The 19,277-nt window shown below is 41.8% G+C and overlaps 2 protein-coding genes and 1 pseudogene across 3 annotated transcripts in view; all 3 read left to right on the forward strand.

Annotated features, from left to right (window-relative positions):
• Positions 1–18,436, forward strand: part of LOC115752927 (L-type lectin-domain containing receptor kinase IX.1-like) — a 33,779-nt gene extending 15,343 nt beyond the window's left edge. The window contains exon 4 of one of the 2 annotated variants that reach the window (XM_048285831.1): positions 16,764–18,436. In XM_048285831.1, the coding sequence (XP_048141788.1) occupies positions 16,764–18,327 (1,564 nt within the window). In that variant the 3' untranslated portion in view covers positions 18,328–18,436. Of the gene's footprint in view, positions 1–16,182 lie in introns of those variants that run through there. The other variant, XM_030691349.2, reaches the window with a different exon arrangement.
• On the forward strand, positions 5,380–7,351 carry LOC115752948 (L-type lectin-domain containing receptor kinase IX.1-like). The gene has a single exon (XM_048285833.1). The coding sequence runs from the start codon at positions 6,086–6,088 to the stop codon at positions 7,334–7,336; it is 1,251 nt and encodes a 416-aa protein (XP_048141790.1). The 5' UTR covers positions 5,380–6,085; the 3' UTR covers positions 7,337–7,351.
• Positions 10,937–13,049, forward strand: LOC115752950 (annotated as a pseudogene).
• Positions 18,437–19,277: the final 841 nt, after the last annotated feature.

Here is a 19,277-nt window from a genome sequence, read left to right on the forward strand (position 1 = left end):
AATCATTTTCCACCAAAATATTTAAAAATTAATTATTAATCATAATGAAATATCTTTCATGGCGAATTATTTCAAGCGATACGAATGATCAATTTTAGAAAAATATTTTTCAAGTAAATCATTTTCCGTGAAACAAATGGAGCTTTACTTTTGTTCATAAAAAGAATGTTGAAGAAGCCAAATGATCCCTAAGGGTGAAGTTGTTTCAGGAAAAGTGTTTTTCTTGAATAAGTTCTCCGAACTTTCACCTGTTTAGTTTGCTGAAAATAATTTAGTCAATGGAAAGCATTTTTTCATCCAAAAAAAAAAAAACTGAAAGCATGTCTCGGTCAATGGAAAATTCATGCACAAAATTAGGAGAGTGAATTTCTAAATCTAAATAAGTGAAAACATTTTTAGGATTTGTTCCTCTCGTTTTTTTTTTTTTAATTTTTTAATTTTAATATATTTTTAATTTTAAATATTTTTATTTTTATTTATTTATTTCTTTTTCTTCTTCCTCCACTGCGACTGTGGGTGGTGGCCACGGGCTGTCATAGTGGAGGAAGAAGAAAGAAAAGAATAAATAATATATTTAAGAATAGGATTTTTTTTTGTTTGCTTGATGAATCAATTTTCAAATGAGAACCAAAACATCAGAAAATATTTTCGATCACATATTACCAAAAAAATTAAAACAAATCGTTTTACTGAAAAATGGTTTTTCGAAAATCACTTTCCTTTTTCATCGAGTTTTCCGTTAAACAAACGTATCCTAATTAACCATAAATAACATGGAAGCTGACAATTCGGAAGGCTAGTGCAGAGATTTGAGTAGATAGATGGGGGGTTAGTACATGTACATAAAGTCCATTGGAACTTGCTCTCCCAAGTGTTGATCTGACCGAGAACGGTAGTAAAGACTGATGAATGGTGAGCAATAGAGTTTATTTATTTATTTATTTATTTATTTTTGGGGTCACTGGTGGGCAATAGAGTGTTTTTTATTTTTTTTTGGGCACTGGTGAGCAATAGAGTTGAACATATATAAAATGAGCTAGTGTATAAAGTTTGGTCAAACCCAACACTTTTGTCATATTGTTCCAATGCAATCGACTCGTTTCTATGTATTATTGAATGTTACTGTTGTTAGCATTATATCAGTCCCCACTTTCCAAATACTCCCATTATCCGATGTCCAACGACATCTTCCACTAGGCAAGATGATGCTCCATGGAGCATATTTCACTTGCCAAATCCTCCCAAACGGGTACTGATTCTAATTTTTGGAACCCAGAACCTTAATTATATAGGCTCATATAACCACCATGGAACTTGGAATGTTGATTATCCAAGTTCCCATCCAGTACTCTCTTGTAACCTTTCGTTTGTTTGTTTGTATTTTTTTTCTTTGAGATTATCAAAATAAAATAGTCGAAAGTTTAATTATTATTATGTTCTAAGTTCCACATACAAGTGCACTTGATAATAGGGCATATTGTCCATGTCGAAAAACACATCCGAAAAGTTCAAAACCTATTTTACTTTTTACAATTCAGCCCTAAACCTTTTAATTTTATCAATTGAGTCCTAAACCTTTTTACGTTTTCTCAATTGAGTCTATCCAACCAATTTTGATAGAAATTGCTCCATGGCCGGACCATTTCTAATATTATTTTAATACTTTTTTTTGAAATTATTTATTTATTTTATTTATCTTTTCTTTCTTTCTTTTTTTTTTTTAGTTCAAAGGGTCGCCGACCCCACCAGTCTCTGGGTGAGGAGTCGCAACGAGGGCAACGGAGGTTGGTGGCCCTCAGCTTGTGGTTGGCAGGCCACTAGCCATTTGACAGAAAAATAAAAATAAAAAACAGAAAGAAAAGAAACCGAAATGGACAAAGAAAAGAAAAAAATAAATACAATAAATAAAAAGTATGAAAAAATATTAAAAAAGTGTCAATGTCAGCATTGGCTATGTCAAGTAGGATGCCTGGCTTTTACGTCGGCGATTTCTGCTCAAAATTGGCTAGGTAGATTCAATTAGCAACACGTGAAAAGGTTAGGACTCAATTAACAAAATTAAAGGTTTAGAACTGAATTGACAAAATGCAATATGTATTGTACTTTTTTGAGAATTTTTCCAAAAATAAATAATCTAAAACCTAATACCATTTAAAAGACTATGAAAAAAAAAAAAATCGACAGATAGGCGCAAGGTGAAATGGGGTTGGATGCTACTGGCCAGCGAAGGCCGTCACAAATCTTAAAGTGAGATTTTCAAAGAAAAACGAAAAGCATGATTAATCAAGAACTTATAAATTTACTTAAAGGGGTAGTCTAGAGAGTAACTCGAACCTCGTATCTAGGGGTGACAAACCGGGCCGAACCTACCCGAGACCGGATCGGACCTGGAGGGTTGGTCCGGTCCTTGAGGGGGGCGGTCCGGTCCCCCCTCCTAATAAATGGGACCCGTGACCGGGCGGTCCGGTCCTTGGTTCCAGGTGGATGGGACCGGCTCGGACCGGGCCATCCATAATATATATAATTTTAAAAAATGAAGCTTTCATTTATTTTCAATGTTCATTCTAGAGCCATTTCCATTATTAGGTTGTACATGTTTGATAAGGTATCTTCGGAACATTTTGCATATCTGGCATATCCTTTGCCTGTTAACAATGATAGGAATTGTGAAAGAATTGAGTGACAGTTCAATTGGAACCATGAAAGCATGTCTGAGTTGAATGCTAGTGAAACCACTTTACAAGAATGGTTTATATCAATTTCTCTTTGAAACTCGGGCAGTCCCTCAATGTTGCGAATACGGTCTATCCTATTTATTATGGTCTTTTCCAGTGCATTGTGTGGTGAGTGTGCACTAGCGTGTTCTTTCTAAAAAGAAATAATTCAATTGATTCATTTAATATAGTAGTAGCAATTTCTTACTGTTCATGCGTTTCGGTTGTTCATTTCAATGAGTAGTCCTTATTTTGTTTTTGCACACTACTTGGATGTGGGATCCATTTAGTGAACAACATCACTATTAGTATGTCTTCGCCAACTAGGTTTTTTCAATTTCGTCCTTTATATATCTCTATTGTGTCGGCGGTTAGACCAATGTCATTGTTAAGCCTATAATTCTGCGAAGACACGCCTTCATTATGAAGGTGAGCAAATTGGACCATCGTGTTTTTTTATTTAACCGGAGGTATAGATTGTAAATTAACATGCAATCGAAGCATATTGTATTTCAAGAGTTAGATTTCCATAAACATTTGGTGTTCATGGTCCCACTAGGTTGGGACTAGGACCGGACCGGACTGCTGGTCTCGATCCAATCTGATCCCGATCCGGTCTAGTCCGGTCCCACTCTGGTCCTTGGTTCCAACAATTTGGGGGCCGGGACTACTGATCTAGTCCCCGATTCCATACCAGGACTAGACCGGCCTGGACTATGCACACCTCTACTCGTATCCTTTACCTTGCTACAAGTTTTCTTTGGTTCTTTTGCATATCTCTGATATAGTCAAGTACTTTCTATCGTCCGACCAAAAAAAAAAAGGAACTTTCTATGGTCATCTTTTTTTTTAAATATGTCGTCAATGGTACAGTTGTGACATTCAACAATCTTCTACTACTACATAGAAATCTTTCGAGAAAGGATTTCATTGCACTTTCGTGAAACCTAGTTTGACATCATGAACTTGCTCAGCATTGGCAGGAAAAAAAGCTAAATTTTTTTATACAATGCACTTATTAGCTAAAACAATAGTTTGACATCATTACTTTTCTCTAAATAAAGATAAGTTTTAAAGTATCAAAATTAGAGAAATAACACATATCTAGAATCTTAGCATAGATGGAAGGAAGTTTTCTCTAACCATATATCTGATTGGTGAGTTATGAATTATGAATATCATCTACATGCAAATTAAACCAAACATAGATGTTGGTGATATCGATATTTGACCCACCAATTAGAAAGATGGTAGGAAGAAACTTTTAAAACGTGGCCAAGAAACTGTCTGGATTTGACTTTTGCATTTCACAATTTGCTCAACCAAAATTTTTAGACTCATGCACTTCGACTTTTTCTTACCTCCGGAAACACTTGAGACTCTTATAGAATGCAAATGTTAACACGTAGATATCACGTGTAATTTTTCGTACAATTGATTAAATTTTGATTACCACTTCAAATTGTCACATTGTCTAGGGCAAAGTTAACATTTTCCCGCGCTTCGTTTCTCTTCGTTATGATCGGTCCAAGCCTCTGACTGAAAACATCGATGCTGTCACTAGGATTCGTTACTCAGTCTCTTTCGGCTGGCCATGGCATCGTTTGGAGTCCAAGCTTTGGACCGAACACGAGACGAGGCCAATTAGCCCATGTCCAAAACTCCCAGCTTTGTCCTGCATGGTGTTTTAGCATCTTATAAACCAACTGAATTTTCTAATCATGAATTATTTGTCTAAGTACGTACTATTCTTGTTTTGGTAATCCTGAGAACAAGTCGAGAGGCCCCACCGTCAGCAGATGTGCAGATGGGCTTGACCTCGAACAATTTATGTGACTTGAAGGACGTACTCTATTATGTCGCGACGATATGACATCCAACGCTTTAGCTTTCCACTAGGTTTATATTGCTTATAATTTAGACATTTTCCTCTACAATGTCCTTCTCTTGTTTTGGAACATATCTCTCTGATTATAACAATGGCAAGACGATCAAGTGACCTTGCCGTTTTCATCCTCAAACTATTCATCGTAGCCCGCATGTCTTTTCCTGTGGATTCTATTGAACCATTTCAAGAGAGAAAAGTATACTAGAAGTGTCATAACTTGTGTACGGCGGTCATTTGAGTGCCATTACTTTCAAAACGTTTATTTAAGTGTCATAACTTTCAAAAATCGTTCACTTAAGTGCTATGTCGGAGCAAAATCGTTCACTCGAGTGCTACAGTAACTTTTCCGGCATGCCACGTCGGTTTTCCGTTGTGCTATAGTAACTTTTCGCGCGTGCCACGTCAGCTTTCCGGCGTACTACAGTAACTTTTTCCAGCGTGTCACGTCAGCTTTTCCGACGTCCACGTCAACATGGCATTCAAGTGAATAATTTTTGAAAGTTATGTTACTTAAGTGAACGTTTTGAAAGTTATGGCACTCAAATGAACGTTGTACAAAAGTTATGGTACTTATAGTGTACTTTTCCCCATTCCAAGATGGTCTCTATACGACAGCCTCAGTCATGACATGTAGAAGCGTTTTTCATTTGAAGAGAAACATGCATAGGCTTCGAGCATTCTCCTTGGTCCTTTTCTTCTATCCAAGCATCACATTCATTGCTTCAGTGTCATGTGATGGAATGTCGTTTGATTTCCAGGCCTTTGACGGTTGAATCGTCCCCAAAGGCGATGCGTCTCAGTCGCCTGCACGCGTCCAGCTCACCATAAGTGATAGGAATCGGAACCACAATTCCAGTGCGGGTCGAGCCACGTACCACGAGCCGATGCACCTGTGGGATAAGTTGACCGGCAATGTGGCAGACTTCACCACTCAGTTCAGCTTTGTCATCGACTCAGAACATAACTGGACGTCTGCAGATGGACTGATGTTTTTCCTCGCCCCCAACGGGTCTGACATCCCGAGCAACTCGTCTGGTGGCTATCTGACCCTTGTAAGTGCGACTCGAGACCCTTTCGACCTTCTACCGCATTCGTAGCTGTGGAATTCGACACTTTCTATGACAGGTCCACGAATTTTTGGGATCCGACGTGTGCACATGTTGGTATAGATTTGAATAACATCTCGTCCGTCAAATATACATGTGTGGATTGGTTCAGGCAGAAAATCATGGGCGGCGGACTCATAAACGCTTCCATATCATACAATTCTAGCACCCAGAATTTGAGCGTCCTCATGATCGATGCCGCGTATCCAAATCTGAACGCTGCCAAGCTCTCCCATTCAGTTAACCTGACAAAGTATTTGCCAGAATGGGTGACCATCGGTTTCTCTGCAACCACGGGTTTGAGCTTCTAGTTGCACACTCTTTATTCATGGGAATTTAGCTCATATCTACGAGTCACCGAAGATGCAAACAGAACAATGAATCCTATTCCCGCAGACACAAACACAAATGACAAGGTCAGAGCAAAGGGGAGCAAGTCATTGTTGTGGTCTGTCATAGGTTTAGGCTCTTTCTTGTTGCTCACTCTTGTTCTAGGCTTCGCTTGGTTTGATCACAGGTCAAAGAGAAAGATAAATGACGGTATTGGAAAAGAGGATGATGTCCTATCAATTGAAGAAGAATTTGACCAATCGACAGGACCCAAGAAGTTCTTCTACGGGGACTTGGTCGCTGCGACAGAAAATTTTGCAGCTGCGCGATTGCTTGGGAAAGGGGGTTTCGGAAGAGTTTATGAAGGCTGTTCGATTGGCATGAGTTCTAATGTGGCGATCAAGAAGATCACTCCAGAGTCGAGACAGGGGAGAAAGGAGTACGCGACAGAAGTGAAGACAATCAGCGGACTCAGGCACAGAAACTTAGTCCAACTCATCGGATGGTGTCATGAGAAAAAAGAACTCCTCCTTATCTACGAGTTCATGTCCAGTGGTAGCTTAGACTCTCACTTATTCAAGCACCGAACCATTTTGACGTGGGAAAAACGGTACAGAATCGCACAAGGCATAGTCTCTGCATTGCTATCCCTCCACGAAGAATGGGAACAATGCGTCGTCCACAGGGATATAAAGTCGAGTAACATCATGCTCGATCCAGACAGCAACGCCAAATTGGGGGACTTTGGCTTGGCTAGGCTGGTTGACCACACCAAAGGGTCGCAAACGACTGTACTGGCCCGAACCATGGGCTATACGGCTCCTGAATCCATTTACACGGGCAAAGCCAGCAAGGAATCGGATGTCTATAGCCTTGGCATTGTCCTCTTGGAAATAGCCAGTGGAAGACGAGTTGTGGATTCATGGGCAACAGTCGGCCAAGTTCGGCTCTCGGATTGGGTTTGCGAGCTCCACGGAATTGGAAAGCTGCTAGATGCAGTGGACCCGAAGTTATGCAGTGATTTTGATGAGAAACAACTGGAGCGCTTGCTGATCGTAGGGCTTTTGTGTGCTCATCCAGACTCCAGAGTTCGGCCCTCCACAAGAGAAGCACTAAATCTTCTGAACTTTGATGGTTCGCCGCCGGCCCTTCCATCAACTTTGCCGGTCCCGACATATCTCGCGCCTCCTCCATCTATATTGTCGACGTGGTTGCTCCTTTCATCTTCTGGCACCTCCACCGGCGGTGAACCAGTTGGTCATAGCATCGAAATGTCCACATGTACTACCCTTGTCTAAGGAATCCTCTTGTTCATCTTCTTCTGTATTGATTTCAAATGTTGAATGAGCTATCAAATTTGCCGGTCCCGACATATCTCGCGCGTCCTCTGTCTATATTGTGGACATGACTGCTCCTTTCCTCTTCCGGCAGCTCCACTGGTGGTGAACCAGTTGGTCATAGCATCAAAATGTCCACATCTGCTACCTTGTCTAAGGAATCGTCTTGTTCATCCTCTTCTGCATTGATTTCAAATGCTGAATGAACTATATTATTTTCAGTTTAATTTTGACACCTACTGTGAATTGTAAATCCCCAAGGCTTTATCTAGAGAGATTTCAAAGAATGTACTCCGTTGTTTCGCGGAACATCTATTGTCCGCAACATTTTCTCTTATTTTTTAGGTTTTTGTTAGGGAGCATATAGTAGAAGCGTCCAACCCGTCAACATATTTTGGACTCACCTTCATTAAAAATCTTAAGTCAATAAATTATAGGCCAATTAGAATATATTAATTGCTCTATACCACACAAATTCTTCAATGTGGAATAACACAACTCACACGATCATTCTAATAATCTCTCTATCACTTGTTGGCTTAGTGTTAAGTCTACTCCCCCATAGATACAATCTCCTCCCCCCCCCGTGTGAGCTTAGTGTTAGGTATGCTACCTTTAATCTAGGTATTCTTATGCATCAAGATATGAAGTCTGCCATTAGGCTTTCATTATTACATCACAACGCCCATCGCCTGGAAATTCCCCCTACTTCATCCACCAAACATCGCAACAAATTTGGAGCCCCCACTTAATCAACCATCGGCTTGGATACCAATTTGTTGGGGATTGTGCAACAAAAGTCAAACACCTTTCATCAAGGAAGATTGCTAAGAGGAAGTCTAAGTCCTAGCTCATCAATATATCAAGTTGGACCCACATTAAGTCAACGAATTATGGACCAATTAGGTTATATCAACTACTTCATACCACATCAATCTTCTCATACTAAATTTCTCAAATATAATTTATACGTGCATCGTAACAGTTTTGATTTGCTTATGAACGACTACAAAACTTTTCATAGTCGGGAGAGCAACTATATTTAAACTCAAAAAAGCTAAGTTTTCTATTAAAAGTCAAAACTTGTTTCCTAACGACAACCAGATCCTAGCAACTTGAGCCCGAGTCCCCAAGGTAGGGCTAGGGTCCCTGACACCCTGCCCAAGACCCTGGCAACTAGGCCTAGATTCCAGCCCACCCGCAATACCGTCAGGGTTGACTACCACTGAATTCTGAAAATTAAAGGACCTTCTCACTCGGTTCACCACTTCCTCTTTATTCTTAAGAAGACGAGATTGGGTTTTTTTCTTGGGCCACTAGGGCATGAAGATGCTGGACTGTCAGGGGAGCACCCAAACCCTGACAGTTTCGGCCCACAATTTTCATACGATCCTCGGTGGCTTATTAGGGCTAGCCACCAAAGCCCGTTCATTGTTGTCTTCCACTAAAAGGATGGGGATCTTGAGTAACATATCTTCATTTATAGAGAATTCAGGATAACCTTGCTGCTTAGGAGGGCAAGATCTCCTCATTTTCTTCTGAGGTTGGGTGCTCATAGCTCCCTTGTCGTTCTTCAGGTAAATGGAGGAGGATCCTCCTTTTTCATCTCCCTTCATGGCCTGCTGAATTTCCACTTGAGTTTGGAAGCTATCAGGCCTCTTTTCTCAGCCTTTATGGACCACCACCGCAAGACATTTCTCTTTCTGTCCCGAAGCCGATGCCTCCCCAACCCCTGATATGGGTTGTGAAAGAAGAGGGGGGGGGGTTGGGTTTCGGGTATTACTTCTTCCTCCTCAAACTCCGGCACTTTTTTGCCAAAATATAGCTCCCAAAAAAGACTAGGCTCTCTTGCTTCAGCACGTAACCAGCCTCCGAACTTTCCAGTTGAGTTTTTTGGCCATTCATACGGATGTGTTTTGCAGTCCGTTGTGTAGTGTCCTACTCGTCTGCAAGCATAGCAGAACTTAGGGAGTCTTTCATACCTGAAGTCGATCCGGAGTTTTTTGTTCCCGAGGGTGAGTGTAGTACCTGATTTAAGTGGAGAAGATAGGTCCAACAGCAATTAGAAGAATTAAGTGGCAATGCCAATTGAGTCACAAACTTGTTTTTACCTTTTGTCGAGTGAGTTCATCTGGCCAATTTTGGCTAGATATCGCCGACGTGGACGCCGATTATCATACGTGGCGCAGCTTGGTACTTACGTGGAAAATTTTTATTAACTTTATAATATTTTTAGAATTCTTTTCTTTTCTTTGTTTTTTTTTCTTTCGCTGGTCACATGAGGAGGAAAAAAAAAGAAAAAAGAAAAAAATATAAAAAACATTTACAAAATTTGAAGAAATATTAAAATATGTGAATAATTGTCCACGTTAGTGCCAATCGCATCACGCAGGACGCTTGGGGTCCACGGTAGGGGTTTCCATTTAAAATTGGCCGATGTACTCAATTGGTAAAACATGGAAAGGTTATGGCTCAATTAGAAAAATTAAAAGGTTTAAGATTAAATTCACAAAAGTGCAATAGGTTTAAGACTTTTTGCATAATTTTCCCCTCATACCAATTGCAACTTGGTTTCTCACTGAATTAGGACTTAAGTGAGACTAGAGTCCCTACTAACCTAATTTGAGGCCTTGAGCACTAAAAATCACTCGATAGGTATAAACACATAATTAGCGTTGAATATGAAATGGGTATTTTTTTTCCTTTACTGTTAAATATTAAATTTAGTGGTGAAATATGGATTGTTTTATTTGTGAAACATAAAAAAAAGATGAAAATAATATTTATCATGTATATGTAAAATATATACATTCACTGTATATCGTGTCCCAAAGTGTCGAAATTCTTTATTTTTTGAGAAATCATGTGTGGTCATATCGTGTCGTGTTCCGTGTCGTGTTATTAGCTTTTGTACGTATATACATAAATACGTACATAAAAAATCAAAAGAATGCATATTCCGCATGTGTGCATGTTGGGCACATTAATTTGTGTCCACTTTTAATCTGCAAGTCAATCGTATGCACGCATTCTCATGACAACAAAAAAAAAAAAAAAGATATCACGATGAAGTTGAACGGGAAAAATAATATTGCAAATATATTTGCAATGGCTATCGAAATGAGTCGGGCTGAAATTAAATTAAATAAATTTGTTAAAATTTGAACAACATTACAAATTTTGACAAAAACAAAAAAAAACAAACAAAAAAAGTTCACTTTATCTTAAACAAAAATATACTTGACATTGTCTGTCGTAAAGATAACATCTAGGAATAGTACCTCTCATTGTTTTATGACTCGTTACCCAGTCTCTTTCAGCTGGCCATGGCATCTTTTGGACCGAACATGAGAAAAAGGCTAATTAGCCAAAGTCCGAAGGTCCCGACTTTGTCCAGCAACGTTGTTTTACTATCTTATAAACCAGCTCCAACATGACGTTTCTAATCAATGCCTGACCTCGTCTTTTTCACCCTTGAACTTTTTATGAAGCTTGCATGTCTTTTCCTGAGATTTCATTGAACCATTCCAAGATGGTCTCCAATAAAACTCAGCCCCAGTCATGACACACCCCAACACAGATGCATTGAGGAAAGTTTTTATTTTGGAAGAGAACATGCGTAGGCTTCAAGCATCATCCTTAGTCTTTTTCTTCTACCTAAGCATCAGATTCATTGCTCCAGTGTTATGTGAAGATTTGTCGTTTAATTTCCAGGCTTTTGATGGTCAAATTGTCCCCAAAGGCGACGCGTCTCCGTCGCCTTCACAAATCCAGCTCACCGTAAGCAATAGGAGTCGGAGCTTTACTTAAAGCGTGGGTCGAGCCACGTACCACGAGCCGATGCGCCTTTGGGATAAGTTGACCGGCAATGTGGCAGACTTCACCACCAAGTTCAGCTTCATCATCGATTCCAAACGTAAAGTGCCCTATGCCGATGGACTGACGTTTTTCCTCGCCCCCAATGGGTCCGATATCCCGAGCAACTCGTCTGGAGGCTATCTGGCTCTTGTAAGTTCGACTCGAGACCCTTTCGACCCTTCTACCGCATTCGTCACCGTGGAATTCAGACACTTTCTACGACAATGTCACCAATTTTTGGGACCCCCAGTGTGAACATGTCGGTATAGACTTGAACAACATCGCGTCTGTCAACTACACGTGTGTCCATTGGTTCTGGGACAAAATCATGAGCCCTGGACTGATCCAAGCTTCAATAACATACAATTCTAGCACGCAGAATCTGAGTGTCGTCATGATCGATGTCGCTGATCCAAAAGGGAACGTCACCGAGGTCTCCCATTCAGTTAACTTGACAGAGCATTTGCCAGAATGGGTGACCGTCGGTTTCTCGGCGGCCACCGGGTTGAGCTTCGAGTTGCACACTCTGTACTCATGGGAATTTAGCTCTAATCTACGTGTCCCCCAAGATGTAAACAGCACAATCAATACTACTCCTGCTGACACAAACACAGGTGACAAGGTCAGAGCAAAGGGGAGCAAGACATGGGTGTGGTCTGTCATAGGTTTAGGCTCTTTCTTGCTGCTCACTCTACTTCTAGGCTTTGCTTGGTTTGGTCACAGGTCAAAGAAGACAAATGACCGAATTGCAGACGAGGTCGATGTCCTATCAATCGATAAAGAATTTGACCAAGTGACAGGACCAAAGAAGTTCTCCTTCAGGGACTTGGCCGCTGCGACTGATGATTTTGCAGACGCGCGTTTGCTGGGGAAAGGGGGTTTCGGAAGAGTTTATGAAGGTTGCTTAATTGGCGTGAATACTAATGTGGCAATCAAAAAGATCACTCCAGAGTCCAGACAGGGAATAAAAGAGTATGCGGCCGAAGTGAAGACCATAAGCCGACTCAGGCACAGAAACTTAGTCCAACTCATCGGATGGTGTCATGAGAAGAAGGAACTCCTCCTTGTATACGAGTTCATGTCTAACGGTGGCTTAGACTCTCACTTATTCAAGCACCGAACCTTTCTAACGTGGGAAAAGTGGTACAGAATCGCACAAGGCATAGCCTCGGCATTGCTCTATCTCCACGAAGAATGGGAACAATGTGTTGTGCACAGCGATATAAAGTCGAGCAACATCATGCTCGATTTGGACTTTAATGCTAAATTGGGGGACTTTGGCTTGGCTAGGCTGGTTGACCACTCCAAAGGGTCGCAAACCACTGTATTGGCCGGAACCATGGGCTACATGGCGCCCGAATGCTTTTACACGCACAAAGCCTGCAAGGAATCAGATGTATATAGCTTTGGTATCGTCCTCTTGGAAATAGCATGTGGAAAAGGAGTTGTGGATTCACTGGCAACAGAAAGCCATGTTTGGCTCGTGGATTGGGTTTGGGAGCTCCACGGAATTGGAAAGCTGCTAGATGCAGCGGACCCCAAACTCGGCAGTGATTTCAATGAGAAACAATTGGAGCGGTTGATGATCGTGGGGCTTTGGTGTGCTCATCTGGACTCCAAATCTCGGCCCTCTATAAGAGAAGCACTGAATCTTCTGAACTTTGATGCTTCGCCACCCACTCTTCTATCAACATTGCCGGTCCCGACATATTTTGGACCTCCTCCATCTATTTGGTCAGCAACGTCATCCTTTGGCGTCCGGACTGGTGGTGAACCAGGTGATCATAGCATCAAAATTGTTCAAAATATGTCTTGAATTTGAGCCTGAGGCGAAAATTTGATATTCCAAATCGGACATTATTACTTTGTATTGGATGAAATTCTATTTTGAAATCCTCATAACTTTATCCTTATTTATTGAAATCGACAAAGAGAAGATAAGTATAAAAGAAGAAGAAATATCAGAACAAATTTTCGGAATCTAACAATCCTATTATGCGTTGGAGCTGTTCGGCTGCATTGAAAAGTCCAAACTGGACTTTTGGAGTTGACGTGGTCAACACGGGTTTCTCATACATAAATATCTCTTGCCAGTTGTGTGACATCCCTAGTCCCACATTGCCTAGGAGGAGGTCTTGGGAAGGCTTTATAAGGCTTGGGTGCCCTTAGATTTGCAAGACGCGTTTTCCGGGCGTTGTATGGGCGACGCTCGGAGGAACAAAACCGTGAGGACTGTGTGTCCAAAGCGGACAATATCTTGCAGAGTGGCGCAGCGGAAGCGCGTGGGGCCCAAGGTCGTTACGGTTGGTATCGGAGCTGACCTCCGACCGCATGTGGGGCCGCAACGGGCGCTCGCTGGTGCCGCTGAGGGTTGGGTGCCCTTAGATTTGCAAGACGGGTTTTCCGGGCGTTGTAGCGGGGACGCCGTGCCGCTAAGGGTTGGGTGCCCTTAGATTTGCAAGACGCGTTTTCCGGGCGTTGTATGGGCGACGCTCGGAGGAACAAAACCGTGAGGATTGTGTGTCCAAAGCGGACAATATCTTGCAAAGTGGCGCAGCGGAAGCGCGTGGGGCCCAAGGCCGTTACAAGTTGGATTGTGGTTTTCTCCTTTACTTGGAAGTAGCGCCGTTCCTTCCTCGAGTGCCGTGGGTGGTCCGTGGGTGACATCCATAGGTGCTGGGTGCTTGATAGCTAAGGTCTTCGTGCCGTTGTTGACATGATTTATTGAAGCGTCATCGTTGAGTACTTGAGAGGGTTTATCTTTGTTGGTTTTGTTCATGGAATTACATCAAGAATTCAAGTGTCGATGCCGATTAAATCTTGAGGTTAAATTCCTTTGTGAGATTGAGAGATTATTTCATGAGGAATTGGGGGGCTAAACACTTGTGGGTTATTTGATGTAGTTGGGAGTGGGAAACACCGAGAGTGTTTGAGTAACTCAAGCGTGGTTTGTAATCTTTGTGTATCACTTGATCTATAGTGGAATTCATTGCCGCTTTCCTCATGGACGTAGGTCTCTATGACTGAACCACATACATCCGACGTCTGATTTATTTTCTTATTCTGTCTATTTTATTATTCGATCGCTTGTTCTGCGCTATAGAAATGTTCCGATGAACTACCTTGCTTAAGCAAGCCTCTTGTTCATCTTCTTCCGAATTGGTTTCAAATGCAGAATGAGCTCTTCTTTTCACATGCCATTGACTTACTTAGTGGGTTGCTTTTTATCTTTATAGATATTTCGGAGAACGTTCAATTACTTTCCATCTATTTCTCGGAAAATAATCGTCTCCAGATATTTTCCCTCATTATGTGGCATTATGATTATTTAGAAAAATGAATCAACAAAAAATCTTTTCATAGTCAACGGGAAACCCGTGCTTAAATTCACGAAATGTAATTCTCTTTTTTAAATTACAAATCATGTTGAAAGTATGACTTGATTCACCTCTGAAGAAAAACACGAATAAACAACTCAAGATTACGAGGCGATGGCGAGCATCGACTTACTTATGTTAGCGAAGGCTTGGATGCAGACTTCAGAGATAAGTTGATTGATTAATTGACAGAATGTAAAGCCAGTTTTGCTTGGTTTTATAATTAGATGCCAGGTCTCAGCCGACCGGTCGCGGGACGTTTGCCTATTAAAGATGGCTATCTGACATCGTAAAAGAGGAGATCGAAAGGCTGCTCAAGGTAAAGTTTATTTGGCCGACCGGAAACGTCGACTAGCAATCTACTGTTGTGCCGGTGATGAAGTGAAGTGGGAACTTAAGAGTCTGCATCGGCTATTCAATGCCAACACGAGAATGACCAGGGAGTACTTGAGTCACACCCTAAATAACACAGAAGTTATAATTTGATTTTTCCAAGTTTCGACCCTACATCTTGCCTATGGAGCTCGAGGTTATTTGGAAGACAGATGATATCAAAAATATGATATCTCAATCGATTATATGAGTAGAATTCAGAAGTGGGCATTGACTATCTCGGTTGACCTGTCTTATGTTTCACTTCTAGATGTCCAAGGACGGGCTATTTCCGACTTCTTGATTGACTATTGAGGTATCAGATCGGGTCCAATTCCGGAAATGGGGACTGTTGAACTTCGATAAGGTCGAGACCGATCACGTCCGTGGATGTAAATATCACGAGGCTAATGAGTTGGCATAAATGGCATTGGTGTCTAAATTTCAAAGTCATTGGCTAGTTTATTGATTACTAAAACAAAGGTCTTGCCATCCATCTGTGACTGACCTTTATTTATAACAGCAATTGATTCTGGGGATGTTGATCGTAGGAGTAGAGATCGTTGACTAATTGAATCCCATGAAACGACGCCATTCTTTGCCGTGACTGAGTTGCTTCCATTTCTCTTCCCCCTCCATTCTCTTGCAAGTAACACTAGAGTTTTAAAATTCTGAATTGGAAGATCGACTCAGTCAGTGGTTAGGTGGTACTCGGACTCTTTCAGATGTCCATTGTTTGGCCTGCAAAAAAGGAAAAGGCTCGTCGAACAGAGACGGATACCCCTCGTTTTTTAATGGTTATGTCATTGTAACATCCTATAAAGAACTCGAGACTTCAAAGATGATGTATATTTGCGTCGCAATCACACGACGTTAAACGCAATTATCGTCCTTTACTGATTCGTGGAACAATTCCAATGTGATCCCCCAGACGAAGTTGGCAGCCTCAGTCACGGCACCCGCGGGTAGACAACATTCTTTAATGACCAACAGAGATGTCCGAAAATTTTCAATACGATGGATTTTTCATGTGGCGGCATCTGTAGTCAAAGCAAGGGCAAGTCAGAAGTTCTCTTGATTAAGTAATTACGGAGTGCTCCCTCAACAGTCGTGGAAGATCGTCTGCACTCTTTCCCTTTTTTTATTAACGTTGAACGGTTCCGAGATTGTTCGCAAAGCTGTTCAGGAGCCCATTGAGACCCACCACCAAAAAGCTGTGCTGAGTCCCCTGATTTCAAGAGCAATCTAGGAACCTTGACGAGAATGGAGCTTCACAGCTCAGATATCGCGAGTTTCAAGAGAGAGCTTCTTCTATCACTCCTAGTCTTGGTTCTGTCTCTAGCCACTGTGTCCACGACTTCCACTTCGTCTCAGGGAATCAATTTCAGCTTCCGGACTTTCAACGACAATAGTATTCAACTCCAAGGCGATGCGTCGGTTTCGAGTGACTCCATCCGACTTACGGAGGCCGATCGAGACCAGAACCTCAATCGGAGCATGGGGTGGGCCACGTACCGTGAGCCGATGCACCTTTGGGATAAGGCAACAGGGAATGTAGCGGATTTCACCACCCAATTCACCTTCGTCATCAATTCTCAAGGAGCATCCAGTTTTGCCGATGGATTGACCTTCTTTCTTGTCCCCGAAGGGTCTCAACTTCCGGCAAACTCATCGGGACGCTACCTCGCTCTTTTAAATCCCAACCGCGACCCTTCCAATTCTTCAACTTCTTTTGTAGCTGTCGAGTTCGACACTTTCCACAACAACGATATCAATGCCAGGGACCCGAATTGTTCCCAAGTTACCCATGTCGGAATAGACTTGAATAATCTCACTTCCACGGTCTATAGCTGCATCGATTGGTTCAAGGATAAAATCATGAGCGGCGGGCGGATCAATGCTACGATAGCGTACAATTCTAGCACACAGAACTTGAGCGTTCTTATGATAGACGCCGATGCCATGGGTACCGACATAAATTCCTCCGGTATCTATGACATAGTCAACATCACCAAGTATTTGCCGGAGTGGGTGACTTTCGGTTTCTCGGCTACCACGGGTAGGCTGTTTGAGTTGCACACTATTGAGGCATGGGAATTCAGCTCTAATGTGCAAGTGGCTGGAAAAAAGAGCAAGTTATGGCTATGGGCTACCTTAGGCTCAGGTTCTTTCGTTTTGCTCATTCTTGCTCTAGCCTTTATTTGGTTTCGTCGCCGTTCGAAGAGAAAGGGAACTTACATGAGCGAAGAAGAAGATGATCTGGCAATCGATGAAGAATTCGAGCAGGTGCCAGGGCCCAAGAAATTCTACTACAAGGACTTGGTCGCGGCTACTGACAATTTCGCAATGGAACGGTTACTTGGGGAAGGAGGCTTTGGGAGAGTGTATGAAGGTTACTTGACCAGCGTGAATGCTCATGTCGCAATCAAGAAGATCAGCCCGGGATCAAGACAAGGGATAAAGGAGTACGCCACCGAAGTGAAGACCATAAGCCGGCTCCGGCACAGAAACTTAGTCCAACTCATCGGATGGTGCCATGAGAAGAAGGAACTCCTCCTTATCTATGAATACATGTCAAACGGTAGTCTCGATTCTCATCTATTCAAAGAACGAACCTTCTTGCCGTGGAAGAAACGGTACAAAATCGCGCAGGGCACAGCCTCGGCATTGCTCTACCTTCATGAAGAATGGGAACAGTGCGTCGTGCACCGCGATATAAAGTCCAGCAATATCATGCTCGATGATAATTTCAATGCTAAATTAGGGGACTTTGGTTTGGCTAGGCTAGTCGACCATGCCAAAGGGTTGCAAACGACGGTGTTGGCCGGAACCATGGGCTATATGGCTCCCGAATGCGTTTACACGGGCAAGGCGAGTAGGGAATCGGACGTCTATAGCTTCGGAGTCGTCCTGTTAGAAATAGCTTGCGGTAGAAAAGTCATCGAGCCGAGGGCTGAGGATGGCCAAGTTCGGCTGGTGGACTGGGTTTGGGAGCTGTACGGGACCGGGAGGATACTCAATGCGGCGGAGTCGAAACTTGGTACCGATTTCGACAAAAAGCAACTGGAGTGCACGATGGTCGTAGGGCTGTGGTGCGCTCATCCGGATCACACTGGCCGTCCTTCCATTAGAGACGCCTTAAACGTTCTCAACTTCAATGCCCCGCCGCCCGTTCTCCCATCGAAATTGCCGGTCCCTACATACCAGGCGCCTCGATCCACAATGTCTACAGAATCAATTGTTCATGCCACCTCGACCAGCCGCACCGAAGTGTCCACATTTACTACCTCTTCTATACAATCCTCTCATTTAGCTTCACCTGCATTGCTCTCAAATACAATATGAATTCCTCCTTTCCGTGTAAATTTTTTTCGATAATCACTTTCGACGGTAAATTGCCCTTCAAAATTTGATGTCAGATGTAATCTGCTTTCATATAATTGCTTCATGTGTCAGTATTAGCTCGCCGTGCTCAAACTTCCGTTTGATCTCCATGATTAAGTGAGGTACTCTGTATCTTCTTTGACGATTTATTATCATGGAAGTTAGAATTTCCTAACAAAATCTACAATCGTGTAATTGTCCTTTTGTTATGACCAGTGCAGAGACATACTGAAATTAAAATTGAGAAGAATAAACGAACACAAAGATTTACATAAAAAAACCCTTGTGAGAAAAAGCACAGAAAGAGGGAAGCAAAATCATTATGGAAATTGAAAGATTACAAAATGTGGCTCAAAAAGCTAAAAACTCTTTCTGTTTCTATTTCTTAATCTAATAACTTAAGAAAAATAATATTTATATTGGTTCCAGCCCTAACGTTGACCCAAGCCCATAAGAATTCGAGACATATTCAACAAATCTCCACCTTGGCTTGAACTCTTCAAAAAAACATAAGTAATATACTGTTGGGAAAGATTGTGCCCATTAAGGGCAAAATCAATATGTGCCTTTATTGCGAAAATTGATTACAATTAAGGGAGATTTATTTCTTATTCAATACAAAGAGAGAGGAGATGGTATATCCACTTTATAGAACATAGTCGTTCTATCAATCAACAAAAAAAAAAAAAAACTCTATTAGTGAAAACTCTCCCTAAGAACGATCGATCGATGGATCCGAATTATTTTCTCACTTGCATTTTGGGGCTCTTAATCTGTGGAAACCGAGATATGTTCGTTAATCGTGATATGCTTCTCAGATCGGAGATACAAGTTGATTCTAAAACATATTGATCTAGTGCAATCCATGTGTATATGTACATATATGATGATTGAGATTATTGTTCCGCTAT

The sequence above is a fragment of the Rhodamnia argentea genome, chromosome 9 (genome assembly GCF_020921035.1).
Source record: "Rhodamnia argentea isolate NSW1041297 chromosome 9, ASM2092103v1, whole genome shotgun sequence".
In the NCBI taxonomy this organism is placed as follows: Eukaryota; Viridiplantae; Streptophyta; class Magnoliopsida; order Myrtales; family Myrtaceae; genus Rhodamnia; species Rhodamnia argentea.